At 43.7% G+C, this 25,879-nt stretch overlaps 1 protein-coding gene across 1 annotated transcript in view; it reads right to left on the reverse strand.

Annotated features, from left to right (window-relative positions):
* Nucleotides 1-5,885: 5,885 nt before the first annotated feature.
* Nucleotides 5,886-25,879, reverse strand: part of LOC121613668 (protein bicaudal C homolog 1-like) — a 59,015-nt gene continuing 39,021 nt past the window's right edge. The window contains exons 7-21 of the mRNA XM_041947222.1: nt 25,062-25,244; nt 22,665-22,916; nt 20,993-21,124; nt 18,631-18,835; nt 16,645-16,806; nt 16,203-16,390; nt 15,932-16,073; nt 13,984-14,137; nt 13,331-13,490; nt 13,203-13,242; nt 12,478-12,632; nt 12,082-12,244; nt 11,321-11,484; nt 10,284-10,383; nt 5,886-8,939 (exon numbers count right to left, since the gene is read on the reverse strand). Coding sequence (XP_041803156.1) covers nt 8,812-8,939; nt 10,284-10,383; nt 11,321-11,484; nt 12,082-12,244; nt 12,478-12,632; nt 13,203-13,242; nt 13,331-13,490; nt 13,984-14,137; nt 15,932-16,073; nt 16,203-16,390; nt 16,645-16,806; nt 18,631-18,835; nt 20,993-21,124; nt 22,665-22,916; nt 25,062-25,244 — 2,328 coding nt within the window. The 3' untranslated portion in view covers nt 5,886-8,811. The remainder of the gene's footprint in view (nt 8,940-10,283; nt 10,384-11,320; nt 11,485-12,081; nt 12,245-12,477; nt 12,633-13,202; nt 13,243-13,330; nt 13,491-13,983; nt 14,138-15,931; nt 16,074-16,202; nt 16,391-16,644; nt 16,807-18,630; nt 18,836-20,992; nt 21,125-22,664; nt 22,917-25,061; nt 25,245-25,879) is intronic.

Consider the following 25,879-nt stretch of genomic DNA (forward strand, 5'->3'; position numbering starts at 1 on the left):
TGCAAACACAGAAGCATCTGTGAGAAGATGCTGCTCCTTTCAGTATGAAGTGATCTATCAGCTGCATCTGTGCAGCAATGTTAAATGCAGAATTATGCTTTTGTGTGTTTACTATATGAGACCGACTTACCAGCTGCCCCCCTCTGCTGTCTTAGATGGCTTGATTACTAAAGAGCTTTGCACTGATATCCACAGATTAACACAGCATCTGTTTAAATGACTCTGTTTCCACTGTAATTCTATAAACCAGTGAGTGAGCTCATCAAAAAGCTATGGGCGGTGATCCAAAACCCAAACGAAAAGAACTACAGCTCAGCGAGTGGCCCTTGGTACACCAAATAATTAAAAAAAAGATCATTGTTATGTATGCCATGATGTATTTCTCTTTGCTGCCCTGCCTCCCTCCCCCTTTTTTCCCGCTCCGCCTGCTGCGCTTATCTGGTCTGGCTTAGGAGGAGGAGGAGGAGGCGGAGGACGAGGCTGACTGATTCTGGAGGGTTCCTTCTCATCCCACCTCCATCCGTCCTCCTCACCATCCCTCTCTCCGTCCACCCGTATCCCCTCCAGCGAGAGTCATCACGCGTTAGTGTCAGTGCTTCCAGAGCTGCAGGAGGATGAAGAAGAGCGACACTGTGTCACATGAAACACACACCCGGCCAAGTTCATCCCCTCCCCCCTTCTCCCCCTTCACCTTCATCCTTCCTCTTTTCCTCTTCACCTCTTTTACATTTTTCCCTCTTCACGTCTTGTCTCATTTCTTGCTTTCACTCTGCCCCATTTCCTACATTCTCTCTGCTGTTACTTAGATCCCATAAAGTGCATATTACTTTGCAGTGCAGTGTGTGCACTACGTGTCACAGCGTGCCCGTAGTGGCAGTCCACTCCGATTTGCTCACTCTGCTGCGCTCAGAGGTTGCATGAGCACACAGTGACAGATGGAGGAATAGCAGGGAGAGAGGTGTAGTAAGGGTGGGAGAAAACAGGCCAAATAGGTTGGGTGATCCAAAATCCAAATATCTCTTCTCTTTTCTCTTCTCCGCCTTCTTCTGTCTCTCACACTCCCACATACACACACCCTGCGGTCACTGCACATCACTTCTCATCCAAGAGGTCAGTTATGAGCCAGTATGTGGAGCACGCAGGCCACAACATTGTACATTAGCAGAAAATAATAGCAAGTCTCCAGGGTTGAATGTGTGTGTGTGTGTGTGTCACTGCGTACCACAAACACATTTGTCTGGGGGAAGCCAGTGAAGCGTGTCATTGATTTGCAGCGTGAGCTCCGGCCTTAGCTTTGCTGCAGCTTGATTGATAACGGCCGTGTGTGTCTCTGGGTCTCCAGATGAAATCCCAGTTTGTCTGAGATTTTCTGCCACATTACCAGTAAAATCTAGCGAGTAATGAAATTCACTGTTAACCAACAAGCCCACGCATCCGAATCAGGAGCGACTAATTAAAAAGCAAGGCTGAAAGAGTTATTCATAAAATGATTTTAATTGATAGAGGGTGCACAATAAGCTAGCAAAAAGCTAGCAAAAACCTTCAAGGAACAGTTTGACATTTTGGGAAATATACTTATTGGCTTTTTTTGTTGCAGAGTTAGGCGAGAGGATCAATATCGCTCTCCAGTGTGTATGATAAATATGTGGCTGAAAGCAACAAATCATTGTTGGACAGGGGTTATGTGCTGGACTACTCCTTTGCTGGGAACATAGTATAAGTGGAGGTAGCTTCCTGGTCTGAAAAGTGAAGCCAATGCATTAGTACCTTAAACCTGTATTCTTTCTAATGGCCTGCAGGGGGCGACTCCATTGGTTGCACGAAAGATGTGATTGCATTCAAGCTTATGAGAAAACGACCCTACTTCTTACTTGATTTATTAAAGCAGTAAACATTTTCCTAATGAGTTTATGATCTCAATCGCTAGTTTCAAGTCTTTCTCAAAACAGCGTGATGATCATTTGTAAGTTATGGTCCATTTAGAGTAAAACAGACAATAAAGTGGGGTATGCTTCAGGGTATGGCTACCTTGGGGTTGACAAAACGTGTGCTCGGGTTCTCTGTCAGATCCAACCAGGATCGACGCGTAGCAGTACCTCTCCTCCACAGCTCTGCCCTCTTGTCCACATATGGTCAGCTCTGGCTTGAACTCGAGGCTTCAAAACAGTAGCCCACAAATCATTATAGAGGCTATGGCTGGGAACAATAACATCCTGGAGTCTGTGTGTGAAATAATGCAGGCATAACAATCAGTAAAAACTTGTTTTTGCACGTAGTTTTTGCACAAATTAAACAAACAAGACGTGGCGTGTTAATTAGTTTTAAAAATTCTGGTTGGTGGGTTTTACTACCTATGGACAGAGCAAGGCTAGCTATGTCCCTTTGTTTCCAGTCTTTATGCTAAGCTACGCTAGCTGACTTCTGGCTCTAGCTTCATAGTTAACATAGAGTGGTACTGAGCTTCTCATCTATTTCTTGCCAACAAAGTAAATGTCAAACTGCCTTTGAGAGATCTCATGTACATGAAAAGTATTTTCGAATTATACCTTTGCATTTTTGCAATTATTATTTTTGCCATGAGCTGCAGAGGACGATCCCCTGATGGAGCCGAGACAGATGTGGATGGAGGAGAACTGCAGGGGGATGTCTGGAGATCTCATGGATGGACTCAGAAGCTGTGACACTGGCTCTAATAAAACCTGTGGGTGGAGGTTGATCGGTCAGACACTGAATGGACAGCTGACAGCAGCCCCGAGAGGTTACGTTTTACATTTTGACAGCAACAAGACGACTGGATCGAATAGCTTGAGGTGAACTGGTTAAATGCTTCCAGCCAGCTTATTGAGCTGGAGGTGGGAAAAGAAAATGCAGAGAGGCTGAGAAAAGGATTCCTGAAGCTTCACTTGGGGCCGGACCAACATTCCCCCTCTGTTAGAAAACATGCCTTTAAGGCTGAAATCAAAATAACTTGTTTTTAACAGTGTGTCCTTAAAAAGAAAATGTTCACTACATCCATATTTATAAACTATAAACTATTTAGAGATGCAAATTAATGAAAGTAACAGAAAGGCACAGTTTTGGATCTGAAAGGGCTTTGGGCTTGAGAACAGTCGTTTTTCAGCATCAGTTGCATTATTGCTGCAGTCTCTTACTGAAATCATGCTGCTGAATGCACCAAGAGCTGCAGTTATTCAAACAATAAAAACATTCTCCGTCCTAGTGAGATTTGTGTCATTTTGCATAAGAAAGACTGAACAGGCGGAAAAAAAAACCCCACAATGAGCCAGACTTACCAGACACTGCGAGCATATGGTCCGTTGGATAAGAGCCAGGTATGGTGAGGTAGCGACCAAGTCGCAGCTCTTCTCATTTACACCTTTCCTGCAGAGGCAAGCTGCCCGTGAGAACAATATGTGATACTGTGGACACAAGCTGGTCTTCAAGCGGGGAGGCCGCCAGGATGCAGAATAAATGCATGGCTGGTTAGTGATAAAGATCCCATTGCTCCATCTCTCTGCAATTTAGCCATCTCTAACTCTCTGTCTCTCATAATAGAACGTAAAATTGAAATTAGTCATACTGGGCACTGAGAATGAATGCCAGCTGTGCCACACATGTAATTGCCTTAAGTGAGGCAAAGAGAAGCTTTCATAATGGTGGTTTAATAGCTTTCCTCCGGAACTTCTATGATGCATGCATGTTTCACAGGGTAAAAATATAGGTCTATGTGCTCCTGTGGAATATAAATCTACTTAAAGATGAAACCACTTATAAGGTAAAACTGACTGACTCGCTATAGCCCTGATCTGTTTATCATTAGGAACTGCCGGCAGACACTATAATGAATGTTGTTGTTCACATCCTTCCTACACATTACCCCGAGCTCCTCGGGACGACATACCAGTGTTTACATCCTAGTCCAGTGTTGTGGCGTTACCGTGAAGGCGTTCTGTGATCTATACCTCGCAAAGCTCCTGTGGAAAATAATAACAGAGGAGGAGAAAGCAAGTGAGTCACCGGCTGCCACAGAACATAGTTCAGTGGCACCACCTGTTTCTGTTAAAGGCTCATTTGCGTTGGATGAGAGGCTCTCTCTCTCTCTCTGTTTGCCATCTGAACATTAATTTGTTGCCATAAACAAAGAGGCCTGTGGATGAGGTTTGGAGGAGCCTAATATGATCATGAGTAAAATGGAAAATCACCTTCCTTTCCTCGGCCAGGGTGAAAAAGTGGCTGATTTTTAAACACGCACGCGCACGCACGCACACACACACACTCTCTCTCTCTCTATCACACACACACACACACACACACCCCTTGACTTTCAGTTTCTACTCACTCACCATCTGATGACCTGGGAAAACCAAAGTCAGTTTCCTTTTTAGAATCAGCGTTGTCCTGTATGTGACAGTGTCTCCAGTCTCACAAGTAAATCTTCTTTTTTAAGCATGTCTGTTAAAGCGTGTTGCTGTCTGTGTTGCTGAGTAACCATCGCCCATGGTTTACTGGAGAGGAGAGTCATTCTAAGTGACAACACTGCCCCCTTGAGGTTTCTAATAACACTGTCTGAGTTTTTGTAATAGATTCTAGCAGGAAAACAATGCATTAAACAGAGTGGTTGTTGGTTCTTTACTGTCAGTGGTCTAATTCTCTCACTATTTTGCTGAGCTGCTCATTAAGTAAGAAACATTTTCATGGCTTGATGTAATTAAATGTGCCACAGCCAGGCCACACAATGCTGAGTTTGTGACTGTGACCTCACTCAAACATGATTTTCAAATCTGAACTCTTCATCCCACAGTTCATCATGGAGAAACTGGATTATATGACCTGGATAATGCCTGTGAAAAAAAGAAAAAACAACAGAGAGGAAGAGGAAAGAAACCAAGTACAAAAAATGTGCAAAATTAAAAAAGGAATATCACAAAATAATTTTGACTTCCTTTATGGTCCAGTTGCCAGGAGGATAGGACAGATGGGCAGTAATTTAAGAGCTTCAGACTTGAGACTGAGCTTTAAATAAATTGGTTCTCATGCATGACAGTATATTTATTGTCTCTGCCAGAGTCTCCATCGGTTGCAGCAGATTCATTCTGTTGGATTAAGCAGATCCTGGCTATGCGGATTAGGCCTCATGCAGACATGCATGGCACTGTAACCACATGGCATTCGGACTGGGTTGTTTCTCCACTTGCAGGCTATGGATGTTTTTGATTATGGTTAGCTGTGAGGCTTTCAAACAGAGAAACCAAGATAAAGTGAATGTAATGTGTGCCTGAAGAATCAGCTCATATTCATAAATCTCATTGTTCATGGGTACTAACTTTGTTAGTGGTATCATTTCTGCAGATATATTGAAAATGTACTGATTCCAATCCTGATTAGTAAAGTTGGGATGCTGAATCTGATGCAGCAACATGGTTCAAATAAGTTGGGAGGGGGCAACAAAAAGACTGGGAAAGTTGTGGAACGCTCCAAAAACACCTGTTTGAAACATTCCACAGGTAAACAGGTTCACTGGTACACCTATTGTTCTAATATACAATTGCTGTTGAGATCTGAGATCGCCAACCCAGACTCTTAATGAGTTCCATCTTGGAGGAAATGGGCCAATATTAGTTTTCCACCACACTAACACAACTCTCCTCGTTAATTGTATAATTCTGTTCTTTCTATCAGTGTAGCAACGTCACACGTAACATCACCAATCCATAATGACATCAAAAGGTTTAGAAAATCCAGAGAAATCTCTGCATGACTCTCAGGTCGGCTGCACTGTGCATTTTTGTCTTTGTTCACATTTTACACAGCATCCCAACTCTTTTTGGAATCAAGGTCGTAACAACAGCATCAACAGATGCCACAGTGAGCAGAGCTTTGGCAACATGGAAATGTTTATTCATCTTTTCTCTGGAACTTTGTGCAGAATCGTATCTGTCTCACACAAAAACACTGGTTGCATAAGATGAAAAAGTTGTACAAAAGTTATGTATTACACCGTTTTCTTAGTGGTTTACATTTATTATAAATGTACCATTTGATTGCAGTACAAAGACTCCTTCAAACAAATCCCTTTGGGAACAACAATATGACTAATACAACAACAAATCAAAGACATAACTGTGAAACTATTCTATCAAGGGCAAAGACTAGCCATGCTGGCAGTAAACGTTTTGACTTGATGAGTCCCTTCACTGATCCGTAATCAATCTGCATGCATCAAAATGTTTTTTTTTAAACAACATTCACTTGACAAGAACCTATATTGCCCTCCGAACAAACACATCCGAACAAGGTGAAGCATGAAAACAAATGTCTGCTAGGCAGGAACACGAGTCACAGCACTGGGAGAATCAGTGCTCAACAGTTTCAATGTAGTACCATGATGAGTGGGGGCGAACCGGCCCCGGGTTCCTCTCAGGATAAAGAATCCCTTTCTATATTAGCTTTCTCCCTCCTCAGCTCTTTTCCTAAGACTTCGAAGGAAAAATAAACAATTACCTGGTTGGCGTCGGCAACCGTGTCAGAATAATATTTAGCATAGTGTTATTTAACTTGACAACCACATTGAGAATGGCTCAAATCAGATGCGAGGGAGAGAGGAAAGTGGTTAAAAGAAAACATGATCGAGTCACCTTAAGGGGGAATCGTCGCGAATCGAACAGGTGACAAACGGTCGACTTCTTTGAGATTGTGTGAGGACTGCTGTTACTTCCTTTCATAGTAAAATTTGTCGATTAATGTTCAGGCAGTGCACAGTGATAATTTCGTCCTCCACGTAACTAATAGATTTTACACTGTACTCTCATTTTAACCAAGACGAAAAACTCTTCAGTCGTAGCTTTTATACTTATTGAACGTCAAATATAAACACATTTTCCCAGGAAAAAAAAAAAAAAAAACTTTACAAAGAGGCACTTAATTGCACTTGATACAAAATGCTCAGGACCTAGAAAGATGGATTGGCTTGTGGACTAAATCCTCAGATAAATCTCAAGAACATCACACACACACACACAAAAACACTTGAGTGATCCAAAGTTAATGAACTGTTGAAAAAGGATGTTTTCCTTTCCGAAACACATGACCGAACGCAATGCAGGAGCCCAGAAAAGACACAAGCTTTGAGGATAAACACTGCTGCTGCACGCAGAATTCTGCTACTTCATTAAACGCTGCTTAACCAGGTGTTCTGGATATTAGATCACAAGACCGATACTAGAAAATTCCAAATTCTATTTAGTATTTGTTTTCTTCCTAAATCTCACAGTCCTTCTGATGACTTTGGTTCCTTCGTTGTGTGTCTTGCAGAAATGCTCATGGGAAACCAACTTGGCTGTAAGCATACTGGTTCTTTGTGTGATGCACCTCCTATCTGGAGAATACAATCAGACCAAAATATTGGTGTTCTTAACGAAATATTTCCCTGCTGAAGAACTAGTTATGTACATTGGCACTTTTCGCTACAGAGGCATGGCCTTCTTTCCTTGCTCTGAGTGGAACAGCCAGTGAAAAGGAAGACAAACACACACACTCACCAAAAAAAAACAAAAAACAAAAAAAAACAGTTCTAGCATAGCAACTCATGGTCCGGATACATGGAGGAGTGCTTTGTGAGATTTTAGGCACACAGAAGGGGCCACGGGGAGGCCAACGCTGACAAATAACAGATGAGACAAAAGGCCGTGTGCTATAAACAAACACAGAAGGAAAACCACAGAAAGATGCCTGTTGACACAATCAGAGAGAGGCCTCTAAAGCTGAGCCTAACTGCCTCACGTCTCTGCTGCTGTCTAATGGCACAGCCATATTACGGCTCCACAGATTAAAGGGCAGGGGAAAAAAAAAAGGTAAAAGATACTAATAATCGAATTACAAAATCATAGAAACTCATTCATGAATGTATAAAAAATACATATGTAAACTGATTACCGTTAAACATCCCACCCGTTCCCCTAAAATGGTAATAAAAACTAAAAATAAAATCATAATGCATAATGAGTACAAAATACTTGAATTTTTTTTGTTTTGTTTAGAAATACACACACAAACAGACTGCGGTTGGACACTAACACTGACCTCAGAGGAATGTCCACCAATCAAAACACTTAAGGCAGCCAAAGGTCAAAGGCCACAATGATACTTTCCTTTGGTATATATGTTAAAGTTGATGACGTCACCACTTTGGCGTGCTGACATATTTTGCACTACATCTGCTGGCGCCCCTAATCTCACTGGTTAAGTGCTTACATTTGGTTTGGTACAAAATGCATCTGTGCTTTTAGTCAATACAAAAAAATGCATAGTTAGCATTATTTCAATCTAAGGAATTAGGCTCTCACAGGCAAAAGTCTAGTATTATTAAAGTGCATGTCACTGATACAACAGCATAACACAAATGCAGGTAGTATCAATGTGTAAAATGATTGTACTAATCATTCTGCCTGTTCCCGTGAACAAGACGTGGACAGAAATACTGGACAGTACCCTTCTTCAGAACACAACGACAAACTTCATATATAAATACTCCAGATAGACTCAATGGCTCTATCAGGAGTGAACACTGAACCTCATGTTTTTGAGACATCCCTTTTTTTCTTGTTGGCACTTCAGGTAAAACTATGGCTTTTTTTTAATATACTATGTATTTATACTATATGGCAACAGGAACATTGTGAACAGTCTTAATTCAGCTGAAGCTGAGAAGAGGGTAAACGGCCACTGAAACCTGGGCGGCTGAGGCACAGAGAAATACTGGAGTCAGGTCTCCATCATGGACGGTTTTGGGACGGCGTGGAGGTCTGGAGGTGTCTACCATCGCCCGCTGATGCTGGCCATGTCTGCGTGAAACTGACGGGAGAGGCGGCCGCTCGCTCCCCCTTCCAGGAAAGAGGATCTGATGGGTGGCTCAAATAACTTCCTCCTGTTCTTGTTTAGTTCTGTTAAAAAAAAGAAAGAGCACCACTTAAACACTGGTGGTTGCAAAGGTGATACAAACATGGTTTTTAATGTTACTGTTCTCCCTGTGTTGTTTTGGGAGCTGAAGTAAATCAAAGGAAAGAAATAAACACAACCCAAGAAGAATGTTAACATTTCTTTTTGTCCTCCATTTATCTTGAGCGACAGGAAAATTGGATTCAAATCACTACAGGATTTCTCAGATCAACAAAAGTTCTCATTGTGTGCATCTGGTTTTACATAGCAGTTTGGACAAAATGCCTTCATAAAAATGTCAGAAGCACGCTCTGGAATCTCTGAGTTATTCATATGATAGCTGCCGTCTGTCCCTGCCAGCATAAACCTTCAGTTTGATTACTGGAGACAGGCCGCTCGCTCTTGCAGCTCTTTTTACTGGCAGACTTGCAGGAAGCTAAAACCTGGATTACCTTGACTGGTGTTCTATCTCCTTATAATGAGCGGCAAATATACAGAAAGACAAAGAGACAGACTGAGGTGTGCACGTTCCTCTTTTGGAGCTCGAGAGTCCGTCAGCAGAGATGGAAGTTGACCTGTACTTGGCTGAGGCGTCAGGCAGCAGAACTAATTCTGGCCTTGGATCCTTTTGCTTCCTTAATAATCAGAGCACCGGCCTCGCCATTTCCCCTCGTCACTCCCACCGTCAACCCTGGCTCTGGTCTGACATTTCTGTCATAAAATCCATGGCAGGAAGCTCGCGATCCCAACACGAGCATGAATAACTTGCGCGGCCTTACAACTCCGGCTATTAACGTGTCCAGAATATGACATCAGTAATGAAGCGTGACACCCACAACATTCACATTAGATCCGGTGCAACAACAGGACAGAGTCTCCACCAGCATCAGGGAGGCAGCTGGAGCGACTGGAGAAACACCAACACACTCATCTGAGAGGAATGCGTCATAGTCTCATTTACTCCTGCTGGTGCAAATTACTGGAACACGTTATTTTTTTTTGTATCTATAAATTACAACAGTATTGCCTTGAACTTCTCGACTAGTCTGCCAATAATAAGGGCCACCTATAGCTTTCAGGTCCAGTGGCTGGCAGTGGGGATGACCTCTGTCAGCTGGAGCACACTCGTTGCCTTCTGCACAGCTGGGCTCCACTTGAGCTTGTTGCAGCGACAGACAAAATAGGAAACAGTAATGAAACACATAAGCCAATTTGTGTGAGCCGGCACAGCAGGGGTGAGCATGGCAGGACGAGGCTCCAGGACAGAGGCGCTCGTGTGTGGGCACTCAGGGACGAGGTGCAATATGAAAAATACAACGTAATAAAGGCATGCTCTTCTTCATTTGTACCTGAGATGGCGAGCAGCATTTTCCTGCGGGCTCCAAAGGTGGTGATGCCCAGTTCCTTCAGGTCCTGGTCTGTGAGAGTCAGGAATGTCTGGAGGTCAATCTGAAAGCAGCAATAAGTCCATTTAACACCACCATCCTCACAATTCAGCAACTTCTACTAAAAGGAGAACTCAAACCATAAATGTCATGACTAAAATGAGTTGCATCCTGGATGCAAGGGCTGGATTAAAATTGCCAAGCATGACAAAAAGTACAATAAATGCAACAAATTTTAGTTGAGGAGTCCTTATATGATCAGTTTTTACAACAAATGTACTGTACGTGCCATCCTCCAACACGTGTTTCATCAGCAGGGGAGCAACAAAAGTTGGCAAACCCGTTCCCTCACATTTCCCTTAGTTTCCCCACTTCGAGTTCTTGCTGCATATAAAACGTGGAAATTTAATTTAAAAATACGCTGTAATGCAACTTACAGCACTGAGGAAATGTAACTTAATTTAATTTCAACATACTTCAGGGGCCAGAGGAGGAGCAAATATGCCCATAACATGAGAAAATATTGTCGGGTCAAAGCGTTTTCCAGACATTTTTTCATATGCAGCTCATAGCTTTAGTCTCAGCCATAGTTTGAGCTAATCAGCAGGCTAACATGCTGATGTTTAACAGGTAAAACCCACCAGGTTAATTATCTTAGTTTAGCCTGTTAGCATGCTAACATTTGCTAAAAGCCAAAGTACAGATGAGGTTGATGGCACTGTTTTGCAGGAATAAAACTTAGTGATGATAATCATGGGGACAGGGGAAAAGTTAAGGCATCAAAGTCATTAGAATTTATCCTCTAGGGTCCTTTAATATCTGTAGCAAGGTTCATGGCATTCCTTAACTAGCTGAATCACTACTCGACTATTCAACCAGTACTTGTTCCAGTCTGGACCAAAGTGGTGGACAGACCGACAGACACATAGAGTCTCACTGCTGCGTGGATGTCAGTGCATGTCCTCAGGCGGACACTCCCACAGCTAGAATCATAACCCTACCTCTTGTTGCTGGAAGACGTCTGTGTACTTCCCCAGGCCCAGCTTGCTGAACAGCTCAGGCAGGTCTGAGCCTTTCAGAGACGAGTTCAGGCTGCAGCCGTTGCTGCCGGTTACCGAAGAGATGCAGTCCATGTAGTTGCTGCTGCTGAGGTAATGCTCTGCAGCTGTCCATTAAGGGATTACAGCAAAAAAGAAAAAGGAAAAACACACAATGATGATCATTTTGAAGTAAGCATAACAAGTCATTTGCCAGCAATCACAGATGTTGCAACAAATGCAGACGTGGCTCAAAGTCAGAGGACTTAATGTGCTCCAAATTCAGATTGATGACTCCTGTTTCACACTAGCTAGGATGGTATTAGAGGCAGATTAAATGGAAGTTAGCTGAAGTTCCATCTCTGAACTTGAGAACAAGAGTCTGTGAGACAGACACAAACTCCAGACTGGAGCCTGGAGATTCTGTCTCAAGTGTGTACTTAACATGTCCTCTGATGTCAGCATTAACAGTGTGGCACGCTTTTTAATGCTTCGTAAACACAAAATTAAATGACAGATGTGACCTTCTCTCTCTGGAGTCCTTCTGTGAAATGATTTCACCATCAATGCTGAGACTGTAATAACAAATTCTGTTCTTCTTTTCTGAGGAACATCTCTCTAACAAGTGACATACAGGTAAACTGCTGTTGTCCTTGTTGCTTGAATAGTTTTCAGCACTCGAGTGTCCCTGTAGCATTGATGTTACTAAAGTATGCTTAACTGACCTGATTTGTTCTGCTTCCTCTTCGGGCTGCTGACAGCGGAGGGGAACTCGGCGTGACTCGGCAGTCCGTTGCCGGTGCCGTTCCTCTCTCGCCAGTTGTCTGAGTCGCTGCCGTTCCCGACGCCTTCCCGGCTGCTGGATCGAGACAAGGACAGCGGGGAGCCCTGAGAGGTAAAAACAAATATTTAACAAGGAGGTCTGAACGCCCGCTGAGTTCCGAGAGACTACGCTGCCTCTCAACACACAGTAGAAAAACACATATCTACCAACTGTTGTATATAATAAGACAAATAAAACCTGCCACAGCGTACACAAAGTGACAACGAATGCCAAAGAGGCAGAACTCATTTAACAAAGACGACGAGAACAACAAACACTGACGCCCTCTGTGTCTGACCTCGTAGGTGGTGCTCATGCTGGGCTTGTACGGAACGTGATTGGCTCTCCGCAGCTCCTTGATGGTCTCAGCTGGCATAGACTTAGAGAAGCCTAGACCACTCCATGTGTTCGTCGGGGTCCGCACCTCAGTCACCACAGGCTTCTTTAACATAGCTGTGAGAATACGGACATACAGTGAAGCACACATACACCTGGACAGTGATAATGCAAAGTAACATTTCTTGTTACAACAAATTATCTGTATACAGTTTCTTTTTTATTCACATGATTGCAGTCCATGTTCCTCTTAAACTAAAGTTAGACTAAACTAGTTTTACACACTAATTGCATGTTACATGATGTTATATATCTACTTGTTTTAGCACTTTCTATGGCAGCAGCATGAAATCAAATGTCATGTACAGTGTTTTATACACATCTTCTGAAACCTGAAATTGAACTACATATTTCTAAGTAAAGTTTTGGGTGTTGAATTTGCCTTGAATTTCAAATTACGGCTCTACCGCAGACACAGCTGCAGTTTAAGCGTGGTGAGTTCGGTACCTTGGCCATTACTAAAACATCTTTCTGCAGGGATGAATGCTTGAAAAATGGTAATTGGGTCCTCTTTTAAAGATAGTTTTTCAACAAATAACTGTTGATGAACTTACTGGCAGATGTGACCTATAGATTAAGTGGTCAAAAAGGCTAAATTGAGGGCTCCACACTATTTATTTTTCTTACCTTTGGTTGCCAACAGCTTTTTCTGTTCGTAGTCAAATGCCTGAAAGGACAGCAGAGAGTTTTATTCCTTTACTACTTGATACCCTCAAACTGTGTGTTCTGTGTGTGTGTGCTGGACGTGTGTGTACCTGCATGTTGGCGAAGGAGGTCTGCGGTGCCAGCCTGATTCTCTCCCTCTCGTTCTGCTGTGCCGCCCTCTCAGCCGCCCTCTCGCTACCGGGTGCCCTCTTATCCGCCACAGGACTGTCTGATGAGCTGGACTCAGCGTCCGAGAGAAGGCAGTCAGAGCTGTTGGGATTATGCAGAAATACAGTGCTGTGAGTGAAGGAAACTTATCTAAAAAAAAGCACAAGCCACAGGGCATCGCATAACCTTGACCTCCACGTTATCACTGAGGCTGTTAATGTTCGGGCTCGCCAGGTTTGACTGCATATGCACAGCAAGTTTTTATTACAGAAGAAGCAGTTGGTTACTCTTTTAAGAATGCTGTCCAGTGTGAGCATGTGTAACCCAGCCCATATGGCAGCCAATACGTACACGTACATGTATACGTTTGTGTGTCATTATCCAGTCCAGTTATTAAGAACTAAATCTGCATATCTGGGTTTGATTCCACTGAATGCAGCTTCATCCCAGTATTTCTGTGGCTGTCACTTTGTCCATGTGTGAAGTATTCTCTAGATGACTGCCAAACTGTAACAGCGTAAGCTGTAAATGATCTCAGAAGGGATGCTAAACAGCAACAAGGCGAGCTGTAAATGAGGACTTGATTCACGCTCACTGTAGATGGGAGTTCTTGGTGCCCTGCAGGAGCTCCACAGCCTGTCGCTTCCCTGACGACGTCTTACACGAAGCCAGCATCTGTTTTAGCTCGCTCCCATTGGCTGAGTGAGAGGGGCTTCTGGGCATGCCCACTTCCACAAATGTGTCAGAGCCTGCAGGAAACAAACATGTACACATTCTGATTATCCCATTTCTTTCTAGTTAATCGGAAAATAGACAATATTCTCCGAAGCACAACTGAAACACTTCATATTTCAGCTCTTTTTTTTAATCTGTGCCATGCAGCGTCTGTCTGACTGGGTCACTCAGTGTGAAGGAGTGTGTGTAGGCTGGTGGGTGTATGTGCAGTATGTGTGCATGCGTTTGAGTGTGACAAGCCTCAGCCGAATCCTGGATTAATTAAAATCACAGCAGCTGTAATTACAGAGTGGTTTTCCCCTGCTACGTTTCTTTCAGCCTGACAGGAACCTGATCTGTGTAAAAGGATGTGCACGTGTGTGAGCATATCGATGCATGTGTACAATCAAGACTATCTGGATGTGCATGGTGTTCTGTAAAGTGTAAAATAATATGATGTCAGTCAATCTAATAAAGCTCTAAAGGGTTTAATGTTTTGAATAATCTCCCTGCTCTCCCACCTTCGAGTCGAGTCAGACTGGGCGAGCCAGTCCAAACACATTCTGGGACACAGGAGGAGGTAAGGGAGGAAGAGGAAACTTTACTGGGATGCACCACATTGGGGGAGGACCGGCTCAGAAAACAGTGGGGAAAACCGAGACGCGTGAGAGTGAAAGTTTGAGGGGAAAAACCGCGAGTGTAAGACACAGAGGAAATAAGGGCCTTTCTGGCCCGCGAGGAGACCAGCAGTTAATCTGTCTCCGTTCCAACACAATAAACGCAGTCAGAGGGAGTATGAGGTTAGGAGGACAGTATAGAGAAATCGAAATAAGTTCATTCAAGGCATTTTTTCCACAAAGTGTGTTTAAGGGTTACATAAATCTCAAGTGGAAAAGCTTAAATTGGACATTTATGTTATGTCTGCAAGGCCGAGCGGCCAGCAGCGTCGAAAATGTTAACAACTCAAACATTTTGTCTATCCAAGGTTACAATCACACATAAATCATAAGATTTTAAGTGTGTCTTTAACATAACATAACCCACACGGGGACGAGACTCCTGCTATAAGCAGACTTTTACGAAGCAAATTGAAAGTCAGATTTTAAATAAACACTGATTATGATTTCCTTAAAATAATCCAAGGCCAAAGAAAATGCTTGAGAAAAAAAGACATAATCTTAGATTAGACATTATTTTAGTGTCATGGGTCTGCCAAAGTGCCGGGAACACTGAGCTAAATACATTAGTGGTCACAAGGTTAGATAGACATTACAGGTGACAGGCATGTGGGTGCTCCAGCGGCTTAATAACTTGTAAATGTGAACAGGACAGGCTTGATATTTTCAATGGGATGTGATCAGCAGATAAGATGTGAAATGTAGGTGCCTTCACTGATCTTTGCATTCTTTAGAGCTGAATGTACTCTGAATAAACTCAAAACAGATGCACACAAGGTTGCCTCCAAACTTTATTGGATGTCTGCATACACTGACATGTTTAACACGTTTTTCAGGCTTTACATCCTGCAGACATAAATTTCGGGCCTTCACAACATGGGCAGGTGATGCGATTTACATCATGCTAACCCACTAGATGGCCAGATAAAGATCAATTTGCCCTTTAAACACAGACAATATCACAACCCTTTTATCTTTCTGATCTGGTACAGAATAAGTTACGTTTTACTGTAAAATAAGTGCAATGATGCAAGATTCTGCAGCAAATACTGTAACTCAGCCACTGAGAAATGCAACAAGCACATTAAGTGTTGACAAGGACATTTTGCACAATGTGTGCGAGTTTCTTTGGGAGGTTTTTAAGAGGAATACCTTCATCTGGGCTGGACTTGCTGGACAGCGGTTCTGATGGATTGTGTCCACTGGCCTCCTGGACCGAGTCACACGGGGCTGGACTCAAAACAGTCTCTGCAAGTGCTGCAGTTGCTATCCTCCCATAGACTGAGCTGGGGTGCTATACATGCACGCACACATGGACATACACGTGCAGAGCAGAATACATAGAAGACAAGTGAAGTTTACTGAACAAGAAACTCAAAGTGAACTAAAAGGAAAGAAGCATACAACTTAGAAGTGGGCCAACCTTGACATGTCCATTAAGAGTGCAGGGGCCCTTGGCGCAGTCAGGGACCCCGTTGGGCTGCTTGTCTATGGGGGCGAGGCCAGGCGGAGGGGACGGTGTACTCTGTGTGTAGCCCTGCACACCTGACAGCAGGATGCTGCTCAGGGTGGCCTGGGTGGCAGGGTGCAGCATCAGCTGAGATGAGAAGCCTGGAAACATAAGCGACGTGAAAAAGAGCATCAACAATTCTGAACTTTTTAGTAGTTTAGAGAGGATGTGTGTATAATCATCCTCGAGACCTGTAGGTTTCTGTCTGTTTGTCTATCCCCATCACTGTAAATAACTGAAATGAGTACTTTAACCTTAAGGTAGGATGTAATAAAATTAAAAGAGCACTGCAGATAAAAAAAAACAGATATATTAAGAGAGACCTTGGAGAACAGACACTGGTTAATATACCAACCTTGGGTGCTGGTGAGTGAACTGGGCCAGAGGGAGGGGGAGGGCGTGGGGGTGCTGGGGCTTGGGGTCTGCAGGGGGCTCATGGAGGAGTTTAGGCTGTTGAGGACGGCGTTTGGGGCAGCAGAGTTGGTGAGGGAGTGGGGAGCCGTCGCACCCAGGAAACCTGAGTGGAGCGGAAAGGAAGGGGGGAGGCAGGAGATGAACAGATCAGTGGTGGTCCTGTCAAAGCGCACGGCCATTTTTCCAGCTAATCACATGTTACACTGAGGCCCTCAGAAAATAATCTTGGTCTTCCAGCTATTTGACTGGAATTCCATCAGACTGTCATCAACCAGGAAGCAAATGAGAGGAAGAATTTCTGAAATTTCTACAAGGTCACGGATGCGAAAGTACATATCTAGTGTGTCCTCATACCCAATAAAACCATGTTATTGAGAGCACCAACAATGTCTTAACCCAAAGACAGTGTATGAAAACAGAAAGAAGCAGGTCTGTGGCTTTAACAAGGGGCTAGTTTGGCTCCAGGAATAAGGCCAGGGATTCTTCTGGCAGACTGGCCTGTAATCTGAGGAAGACAAGCATGTAGCAATTACTAAAGGCCAGGATGTGGCCGTCCACAGCTTCACCCCCGGGCCCCTGGGTTTAAAAGAGACGGCAAGAAAACATTTCTACTGTACTGGGACTTCAAGGCACATTGTTTGTGTTTTGTGACTGGTATTTTAAATTTCATTTTCTAATCTCATTTGGCGGAGGCTCAAGGACATAAAATAAAGGTTATTTGAAAAAAACATATCTGCAAATTAAACACCCACACATGTTCTCATCAAAAACAGACAAAAATGTGCTGAAATTTCTGTACTCCAAAATCAAAAATCTATCAATTCTAACAACATCAACACAGATACAGATCAATATCAGTGCTCACCTACCCCAAGTGTCCTATATAACTCCATGGCAGCAGGAAATGAATAAAAATAAACAAACATATTATGGATATTGTTAAACTGTAGTCGCATTCCTCCTCTTTCAAACATGCAAAGGAAATGTCTGAGGAATATAATGTAGATTTAGTGTGGTTAGCATTTGATGATATCAATACACAAAACTAACTGCATTCCTATCTAACCCTATAATACAGATAAACTGTGATGGATCTACTGCCAGCATGCGTTTAAAGCCCTGAGCCACTTCCTGTCAGCTTATTCCACTATCTGCTTTTCCTACCGCCACTGATACATTACTCATGTCCCCGTTTCCACGTTTTTAAAGTCTGAAAAAAAAAAAAAGATAAGCAAAGGCAGATAACTGGGGCTAAATATTTATCCCATAATACTACTCTCACTAGAACCAATTAGGAGTCACTCTCGGAAACAAAAAAAAAAATCCCGACATCTGTTCCAAGCCGAATCCTGTGCCTCCATGTTGAGGTCAGCGCTGCAGAAAAACAAACTCCTACATGATTCTAACCATTCATCATCCTATGATTCATAAGCTCACGATCCATTCAAAGCGGTGCGACTAAATTCGTATTGAGGTTATTTTCTGATGGTTCGCTGCTCAAAGATTTGTGCATGCGGGACTCATTTCTTGGCATGAAATTCAGTAGCGCAGACAACAAACAACTCCTACTGTACAGTGCATATAGAGATGACGGCGCTGTGACTCACTGGCTCTCATTTATGTGGATGTTTAGAGGATATTTGTATCCGATTTTAAAGACACTTGCACTCAGTGATTCAGTTAACCAGGTAATAACAGGCTTTCAGGAGAGCTGGGTCAGATGTATCTTCATTGTGTGTGACTGGTACAGATGTACACGACATTGATGTATGAGAACATTAATTCCCCGACAAAGGCATTCAATCTCTAATGCATTTTTTGTGTCAGGCAAAAGGGGCTCGCTTCTTATCTTTCCTTACAGATGCATTGTTCCCCTCTTGTCCTGGAAAAGAAAAAACTTTCTTAACAAGTCAGACAGTGTCATTACCCAGATTGCTCAGCCCCAGGCCAGCTGAGGCCAGGATGTCCAGGCCGACGGGGCAGATGAGGGACGGGGACGGGCCGTTGGTTGCGGGATTTAACCCCACAGAGGGCGAGGAGGACGACACACCGTTGCTCTCCAGACCCAAGAGGAACTTTCGGGCTTCGTACATGTTCACTGCATTCCTCTCCACGCTCTTCACTATGACAGACTGGGAGGTTGAGGGAGAAGGATGAGGAGCCAAAAGGCAGAGAAGAGGTGGGGGAAAAGGCAGGGGAGGAGGGAGGGATAGATAGGGCAGGGAATGTTGGCACCAGAGACAGGGAGAGAAAGGGAGGATGAGGGGGAGACAAACATAAAAAAGGGAGGAAGGAAGAGAGAATTAAGTAAAGATTAGAAGGATAAATATTGAGGCAGTGTGGGAGAGACAGGGAGACATGAGAAAAAAGTTTGAGAGAAAGCGTTTCTAATCAATCGCGTAACACACCATATCTCGCTCATTGATACCAGCGAAAGAACATATGAGGCGATATTACTCAGTGTCTGTTATACAGCACCACGAGGCACAGAAGCATCACGACTTATAAACAGGAAAGATTTTAAATTAGCAACTTCTGCATTTTCCACATCACCAGGAAGCCTGCCTGTCACAACCAACAAAAGAAAAGACAATCAGCACAAATCACGTTCTGGCTCTTTGTCTTGTTACCAGTGCTGAGGTTTTGAAAAATGGATTCTGATCACGATCAGTCTCTCCAGCACACAAACACACACACACACACACACTCTCCTTCATGGGTCTGCCAAAGTGCCGGGAACACAGAGGCACAGCATTTGGACGGGCCTTTTGGATTACTGCTGTCACCTCGTTAAAATGTTTAAGTGAAGGGTTCTTAAGAGGATCTGGGCTGGGTCAGTGTTTACACTGGCACCTCTGCACCGGTCCCCACAAGCCTGTCTGGTTTGGGCACCGAGCCCTGGCTTAGGGTGGGACGTGGGCACCTCAAAGAGACAGTCAGGACCGGGCCAAGTGGTGAAATATGATTAGGAATATTATATGTTGTAGAACAGTAGACCATGAGTAACATTAGAGGTTGGCTTTGGATATGACACAGGTGTGCACCACAGTTACTGTAAGAGGTTGCAAATCGCAATATAATATGAAATAAACAACATAATTCACTAATTTAATTAGAATGTGTGTGAATCAAGTCAGTTACTTCTTTAGCTGGAATATCTGAAGCATATTAAAAAGGCAGAGTGTTCCCGTCCATCAGGTGAAACATGCATGGCGGGCTGTGTGCGGAGCGATTCCCCGCTGTGGCAGTCGTCGCTTTGCCAAAACCCTTCTCAGTGTTGGTGTGGCGCGATTCCCTTCGCGAGAAGGTTCCAGTTTTACTCTTTTTACTTCATGGAATAGTGATGAAATGTGACATGGCAATCTATAATTTATTTCAATATCACGCAGTGACGTTTGACGGCGTGTAATTCTCCAGTGGAACAGGGGCTCATTTGTTTCTTGGTAGTCTTTTTTCCCGTCTGTCTGACACAGCATTTGAACAAGTGAGACAGCAGCCGTTTTTCTCAGGGTGAAAACTTACGATATGTTTCCTTTTAAACTTCACGGTTTCAGAGGAGGTTTAGTTACATTGGCAGGGCTGATATACTCTATGCTGCAGCACTGCCCCTTAAAACAGACATAAACTCTTGCAGATAAAGGTGTCAGCACCTATTGAAGGTCACTGCATAGAATCAGTTGTTTTCTATACACTTCATTTTCAATGCTTAATGCTTAGCAAGTATGATCCAGTCAATCTGATTACAAAAACCACCTTTAATTAGAGGCCCATTTGGTGCCTTGAGCTAAATGCTAACTTGCAAGTATACTGGGTTGTCATGCTAACATTTGCTAATTGGCAGTAAATGCAAAGCACAGTTGACGGGGATGGGAGTGTCGTTTGTTTTGCAGGTAAACCAAAGCATTGTAACATTGCTAGTGTTTTGTGCTGCTTTTTGTGTTGAGTTTTGTATATGTCAGAAGCCCATCTAGAAACAGGCAAACTAGCTCAGGCTATAAATGCTACAGTATGTAGCACTGGAGCTACAGTATATTCATGTCTCTACAGAAACAAACATGAAATCAATAAAATGAAATAGCAGGACAATGCTAGATGAAAAGTCAGGAGATCACCAATGTGATCCAATGCATCCTCAGGGGAACATGAACGTCTGTACCAAAGTTTATGGCAGATATTTCAGTCTGGAGCAAAGTGACTGCCCGACCAGCTGACGTTACCGTCTACTAGCACGGTTAAAAAATCCCCTAAACTTTTTTCCATGCTGTGAGAGTGTAAGCCTGGTGTCATACCTTGCTGGGCTGTTTTGGCTTTGGTTTGATGCTGATGAAGACGTCCAGCTGCTCCATGAGTGCTGTGATACACTGGGGCTCCACCTCAATGTCCTCTTTAATGTCAAACATTAATACCAGAGGCAAGCAGCCCTGTGGAGCAAACACAAAATAAAAGTTTTCTCATGCAGCTGCAGATTAACATCTTTCAGAACCAACTGTGTCCCTATATTATAGGCTGTTTCTCAAAACAGTAGTAAATTTCCCTTTATGCTATACCATTTGTAGACCTACATGTTAGCCATACCAATAAATAGAAGAATCACGGCTGGATTCATCCCACACAGCGCTTGGGAAATTCCGCCAAGAGCAATCTATTTTGCATGATCACCACCACAAGCGCCACAGACATCTATATTTTGGGCCGAGTGCTGGACAGCACTCCTATTGTGAGTGGGTGTAATTAGCAGCAGAGCATAGAGCCAGGCTGGCTCTGACAGGGCCTGAGATTGGAGCTGTAATCTACAGTCTGGCTGGAAGGGGCCAAATCACACAGCACGCTGCGGAGAGCAGGGCCGCTCTACTCACTCCTGTATGTCCACTCTCGCCCTCCACTTTCAGAGAGACTCCCCGACTCCTCTTTGTCCTCATCCCCTCTTCCTCAACTCCCTCTCTCCTCCCCTGCTCTCTACACATCTCCTCTCCTGCTCTGACTCTTCTCTCACAAGTCGTATTTCACTCTCTCACTCAGACAGACGCTGACAGGCTCCTTCTTGTGTGTCCACACCAAGAGAAAGTCATGTTTAGTCACTGCAACAACTCTGGCATTTGCTAAATGTCTTTGGGGCCAAATGGGAGACCGCAGACAAAGAGAAGGCAGCTCTGGCAGAATTATTGCCCCACATTATGGATCCTCACACAGAGAGCCAAAGCTGTTTACGCCCGAGATGTCTTATACGCACCAGCTCAGCAGAAGCTTTTAGCCAACGGTAATTAAAGAGCCATCACTTTTACACATTTTTGAAACAGACATCTGATTATATTCCTAAGTAATTCAGATAAGGGTAGCCTCAGTGGTCACAGGCAACACAACAAGAATGACCACAGAGCATTTTTAACCAGCAGAAATTTAAATGTGAGGCGCTTCCTCCTGCTCCAAAAGCTAATGGTAATGTGCAGACCTCTGAATTACAGACGGGGCTGAAATTTAAATCCACCAGAATCTACTGTGCATGCAAGCCAAACCAGCACCATTAACACCAATAAGGATAATCTGTATACAGACAGGACATTAAGGCCAAGCTGATGCATATGTGTGTCCATCTCACATGCAGGTATGTGGTTATAAATCACGCAGGCAGGCCGACCTTGAGTCGGCTACAATTGTTGTATAACTGGACATTTCAGCAGCGTGAGCAGAGCCAAGCAAACCTCTCCCAAGGCTATTCAAAACCCCCAAAGGCAATCATGGTTTGGTTCTTAAACCCCATCTCAAAACCCACGCATCATTCACACATACCATGACGATGTTAGTGAAACAATGACATCCATTATTGCTACCGCACAGCATGTGAAATCTGTCTATGTAAGGAATATGCTGCCAATGCCATCCCTCCACCACAAAAACAGCATTTTAAAGCCAACCTTTTCAACCAGCGGATGCCAATAAGCTAAACACACACAAGGTACACACCATGAGGTACTGCCGTGCCAGGCAGACCGATTCAATGGTGCCCTGAATGTAGACTGTGGATTTCTTCTGGGGGCTGTTGGGGTCAGGGAAGTGGATCTGGGCTCCCGTCCTCTGGGTGATGTGCTTGATGTTGCTGCCATTGCGGCCTTTCATGAAGAGGTGGTGCTGGGGTGCGATGTCCAAGTGGGTGGTGACTGAGATGGTGCTAGCCAGGCTGCCAGCCAGGTGCTCCAACAGCAGAGCCGTGCCCCTCTGGAGAAACAAGGATGACGAGGAAAAAATACATGATTTTAATGATTTGAAGAGTCTCTTGTCATTCTAGCGACTCTGCGAAACTATTGTCAATATGCTAACATGCTAAAGAAGGTATCGTTTACCATGTTCACATCTCAGATTAGTGTGCTAACAGAAGCCAATTAGCTGAGGCTGAGGAGAATGTTATTAGTGTGCATGTATTTGGTCATGAAACAAAATAAAATAACATAAAAGAATTTTGGCCTGATGGGGGCGCTAGATGAAAAGTCGGGATCACTAAAGTTATAACATTTCATCACGAGAGGAACATTTCATGGCAATCATCAATAGTTGTTGAGACATTCAAGTCATTTTACATGACAACTAAAGCATTCATGCTAGCAGATGAGCATTTGCATAATTAATTTATCTGTTGATCATTTTGTGATTGCTTAGTTTACAACAATGTACTGTCTTCAAATGCTTGTTTTGTTCCACCAACAGTCCAAAACCAAAAAATATTCAATACAGATACAGATGTAGATACCATGATGGATTCCAATATGAAAAAAGCAGCCAGTCCTTAGATTCGAGAGGCTGGAACAGCAACTGTTTGGGATTTGTACTAATTATCATCTATTATCTAATTAACCACTGTAGATAAATCATCTGCCAATTCATTGATAAATCGACTTATCTTTTCAGCAGTACTGCCAATATTCATTGTGTATGAGCAGTGTGCAGTTTGAGTGTAACAGATGCTAATTGTAGAGGTGGCCTAACAAGATTTAACACTAAAATAAAGAATATAATGGACAGTTTACTGACTTCTCACAAGAATATCAAACATGAGACGGATGAGACAAAGAGTTAATGAGCAAAGAACACATCTGACACAATATTTCATTATGAGCAACAGCCAGACCACATTACAAACTAATTGGTTAACGAGGAGAGAAGCAGAGCCATGTTGCCTAGAGAAAACACCATTTTTTTTCTATATAACCAGTGGAAACGATGGTATTTTCCGCTGCATCTGCTGGCCACTCTCATTCCTCGATGTCTCTGCAAGCCATCACTTGGCCTAGTAAAGTAAGTAATTTCCAGTGTGCAATGGGAATTCACACACTGCGGCCAGCATAACACAACAATCTGCAGCGGTTTTGGCAATCCTTGAAGGTGTTCCAAGGGTCTCACACCACCACATAACATAGCACACACATTCCTCTAATCCTCGAGCCTTAATCTGGCATGCTTCCCGATCCGGCCTGACCCCTCAGACCTACCACACGCTCAGAGGGGGCCGTGCTTCTGCATACGTACATACGCACATATTAACTGTACAGAGAGCACAGGAAGGTGAAGAAATACACTCTGGCGTGCAAATTTAAACTGAAGTGCATAAGCATGCGTGAATAAATAAGTGCATATATGCCAGATGCAGTCACTTCCAAACTGAACTGCGCTCCACATTGGCAACAGAGGCTCGGTACTGGAGGAAAGTGAGTCGGTGGGAAGATGATGAGAAGACCCCTTGGCAGAATTCGCCACATGTCAGATGCCAGTTGATGAAGTGCATCTGCGTGTATCTACATAAAATGTTCAGTATGTTTATGCATAAACGAGCTGCAGAGCGGTAACACAGTAAGAAGCTCAATCCAAAATAAAAGTGGAACTCAATCAAGCATTCTGGTACAGTCGTGGGACAGCGTCTCTCTCTTAGGGGGGGATCTGACCCAGCAGCCGCCCAGTTCAAGCGACTGAACATCTCTCAGCACTCTCTTGCCCTTGTGGTGCTTAAAGCAATGAGGCAGTTATACGAGAAAAGTGAGGAACGCTGACAGTGTCGGTGGGTTCTGACACAGTAGCTCTGGAAACGTTCTCCTGGTCTGTGGCCTGCTGTGTAAACGGGTGGAGAAGAGTGAGGGTATTAACGCAAATATTTTTACACTGGCATGAGTGACGAGGAGCGCTCGGGTCAGGGTTCAGTTAGTCGTTCAAGCGTCTTTTGCTGGACGCACTGGCTGCAAGTAGGGTTGAACCTTTATGACTTTGTCTCTTCAGAATTTCTCTCCGATTTAAAGAATAAACCTAAACTAATACACCACCATTCACTCAACTGTCCAATATTCACTTCTAAATTATGAGACCCCCCCCCCTCACCTTGACGGCGTTGGCGTTGTTCTGTGAGCCACGAACCACGCCGGTGGCCCTGTAGAGGCGAGTCGGGGGCTTGAAGGAGACTGTGAGGTTGTACGTCTGCGAGATGTGCTGCACGGTGGGGGAGCTGGGGTCAGACTGCATGATGGCGGGAAGCTCGAAAGACAACACGAGAGGGAGCAGCTCCTGCAATGTGGCGGGACAGAAGGAGAACAGAGGAGTGAAGTGATAGCGGAGAATCATCATGTTTCTACGAGCATCACTGACACATCATGACGGCTGCTGAAATGCTGCAGTTATGTAAAGTTAGATTGGTCATCATTATGCTCCCACTGCTGTGAGAAAATAGGGAAATAAAACACAACCGTGCCAGACTTCTTAACAAAATCATAACAGGCACAGTATAGCGGCTTACATCACATTGTGCTGTCGCTCACGCTGATTAAGACCATTTGGACACCAAGTAAAACCACAGAAGTAAAAGGGTGATTTATTTACACAGCGCAGACTTATGTTAACTGACGCACAGACATAACAATCCTTCCTTTAGCAGAAGGTGGCAAAAATGGAGTCTGTCAGCTAAAATAAATCCAGAGATGTTAATCAAAATGAGGTCAGCAGTACCAGCAATAAGAGAGGCACCCTTTGTTACAGCAAGTATGCTACAGTGTAGTGGTGGTAGCACATCATGGGAGGGCTGATTTAAACATTATGGCAGCACAGTCGTGCAAGCTACGGTTTAAAAGTTCTGCAGGCTACGGTTCATTCTCATGCATTATACATTAATTTCAAGTCACTGATTCAAACCACAGGAGCTGCAA

This window comes from Chelmon rostratus, chromosome 11 (assembly GCF_017976325.1).
Source record: "Chelmon rostratus isolate fCheRos1 chromosome 11, fCheRos1.pri, whole genome shotgun sequence".
Lineage (NCBI taxonomy): Eukaryota > Metazoa > Chordata > Actinopteri > Chaetodontiformes > Chaetodontidae > Chelmon > Chelmon rostratus.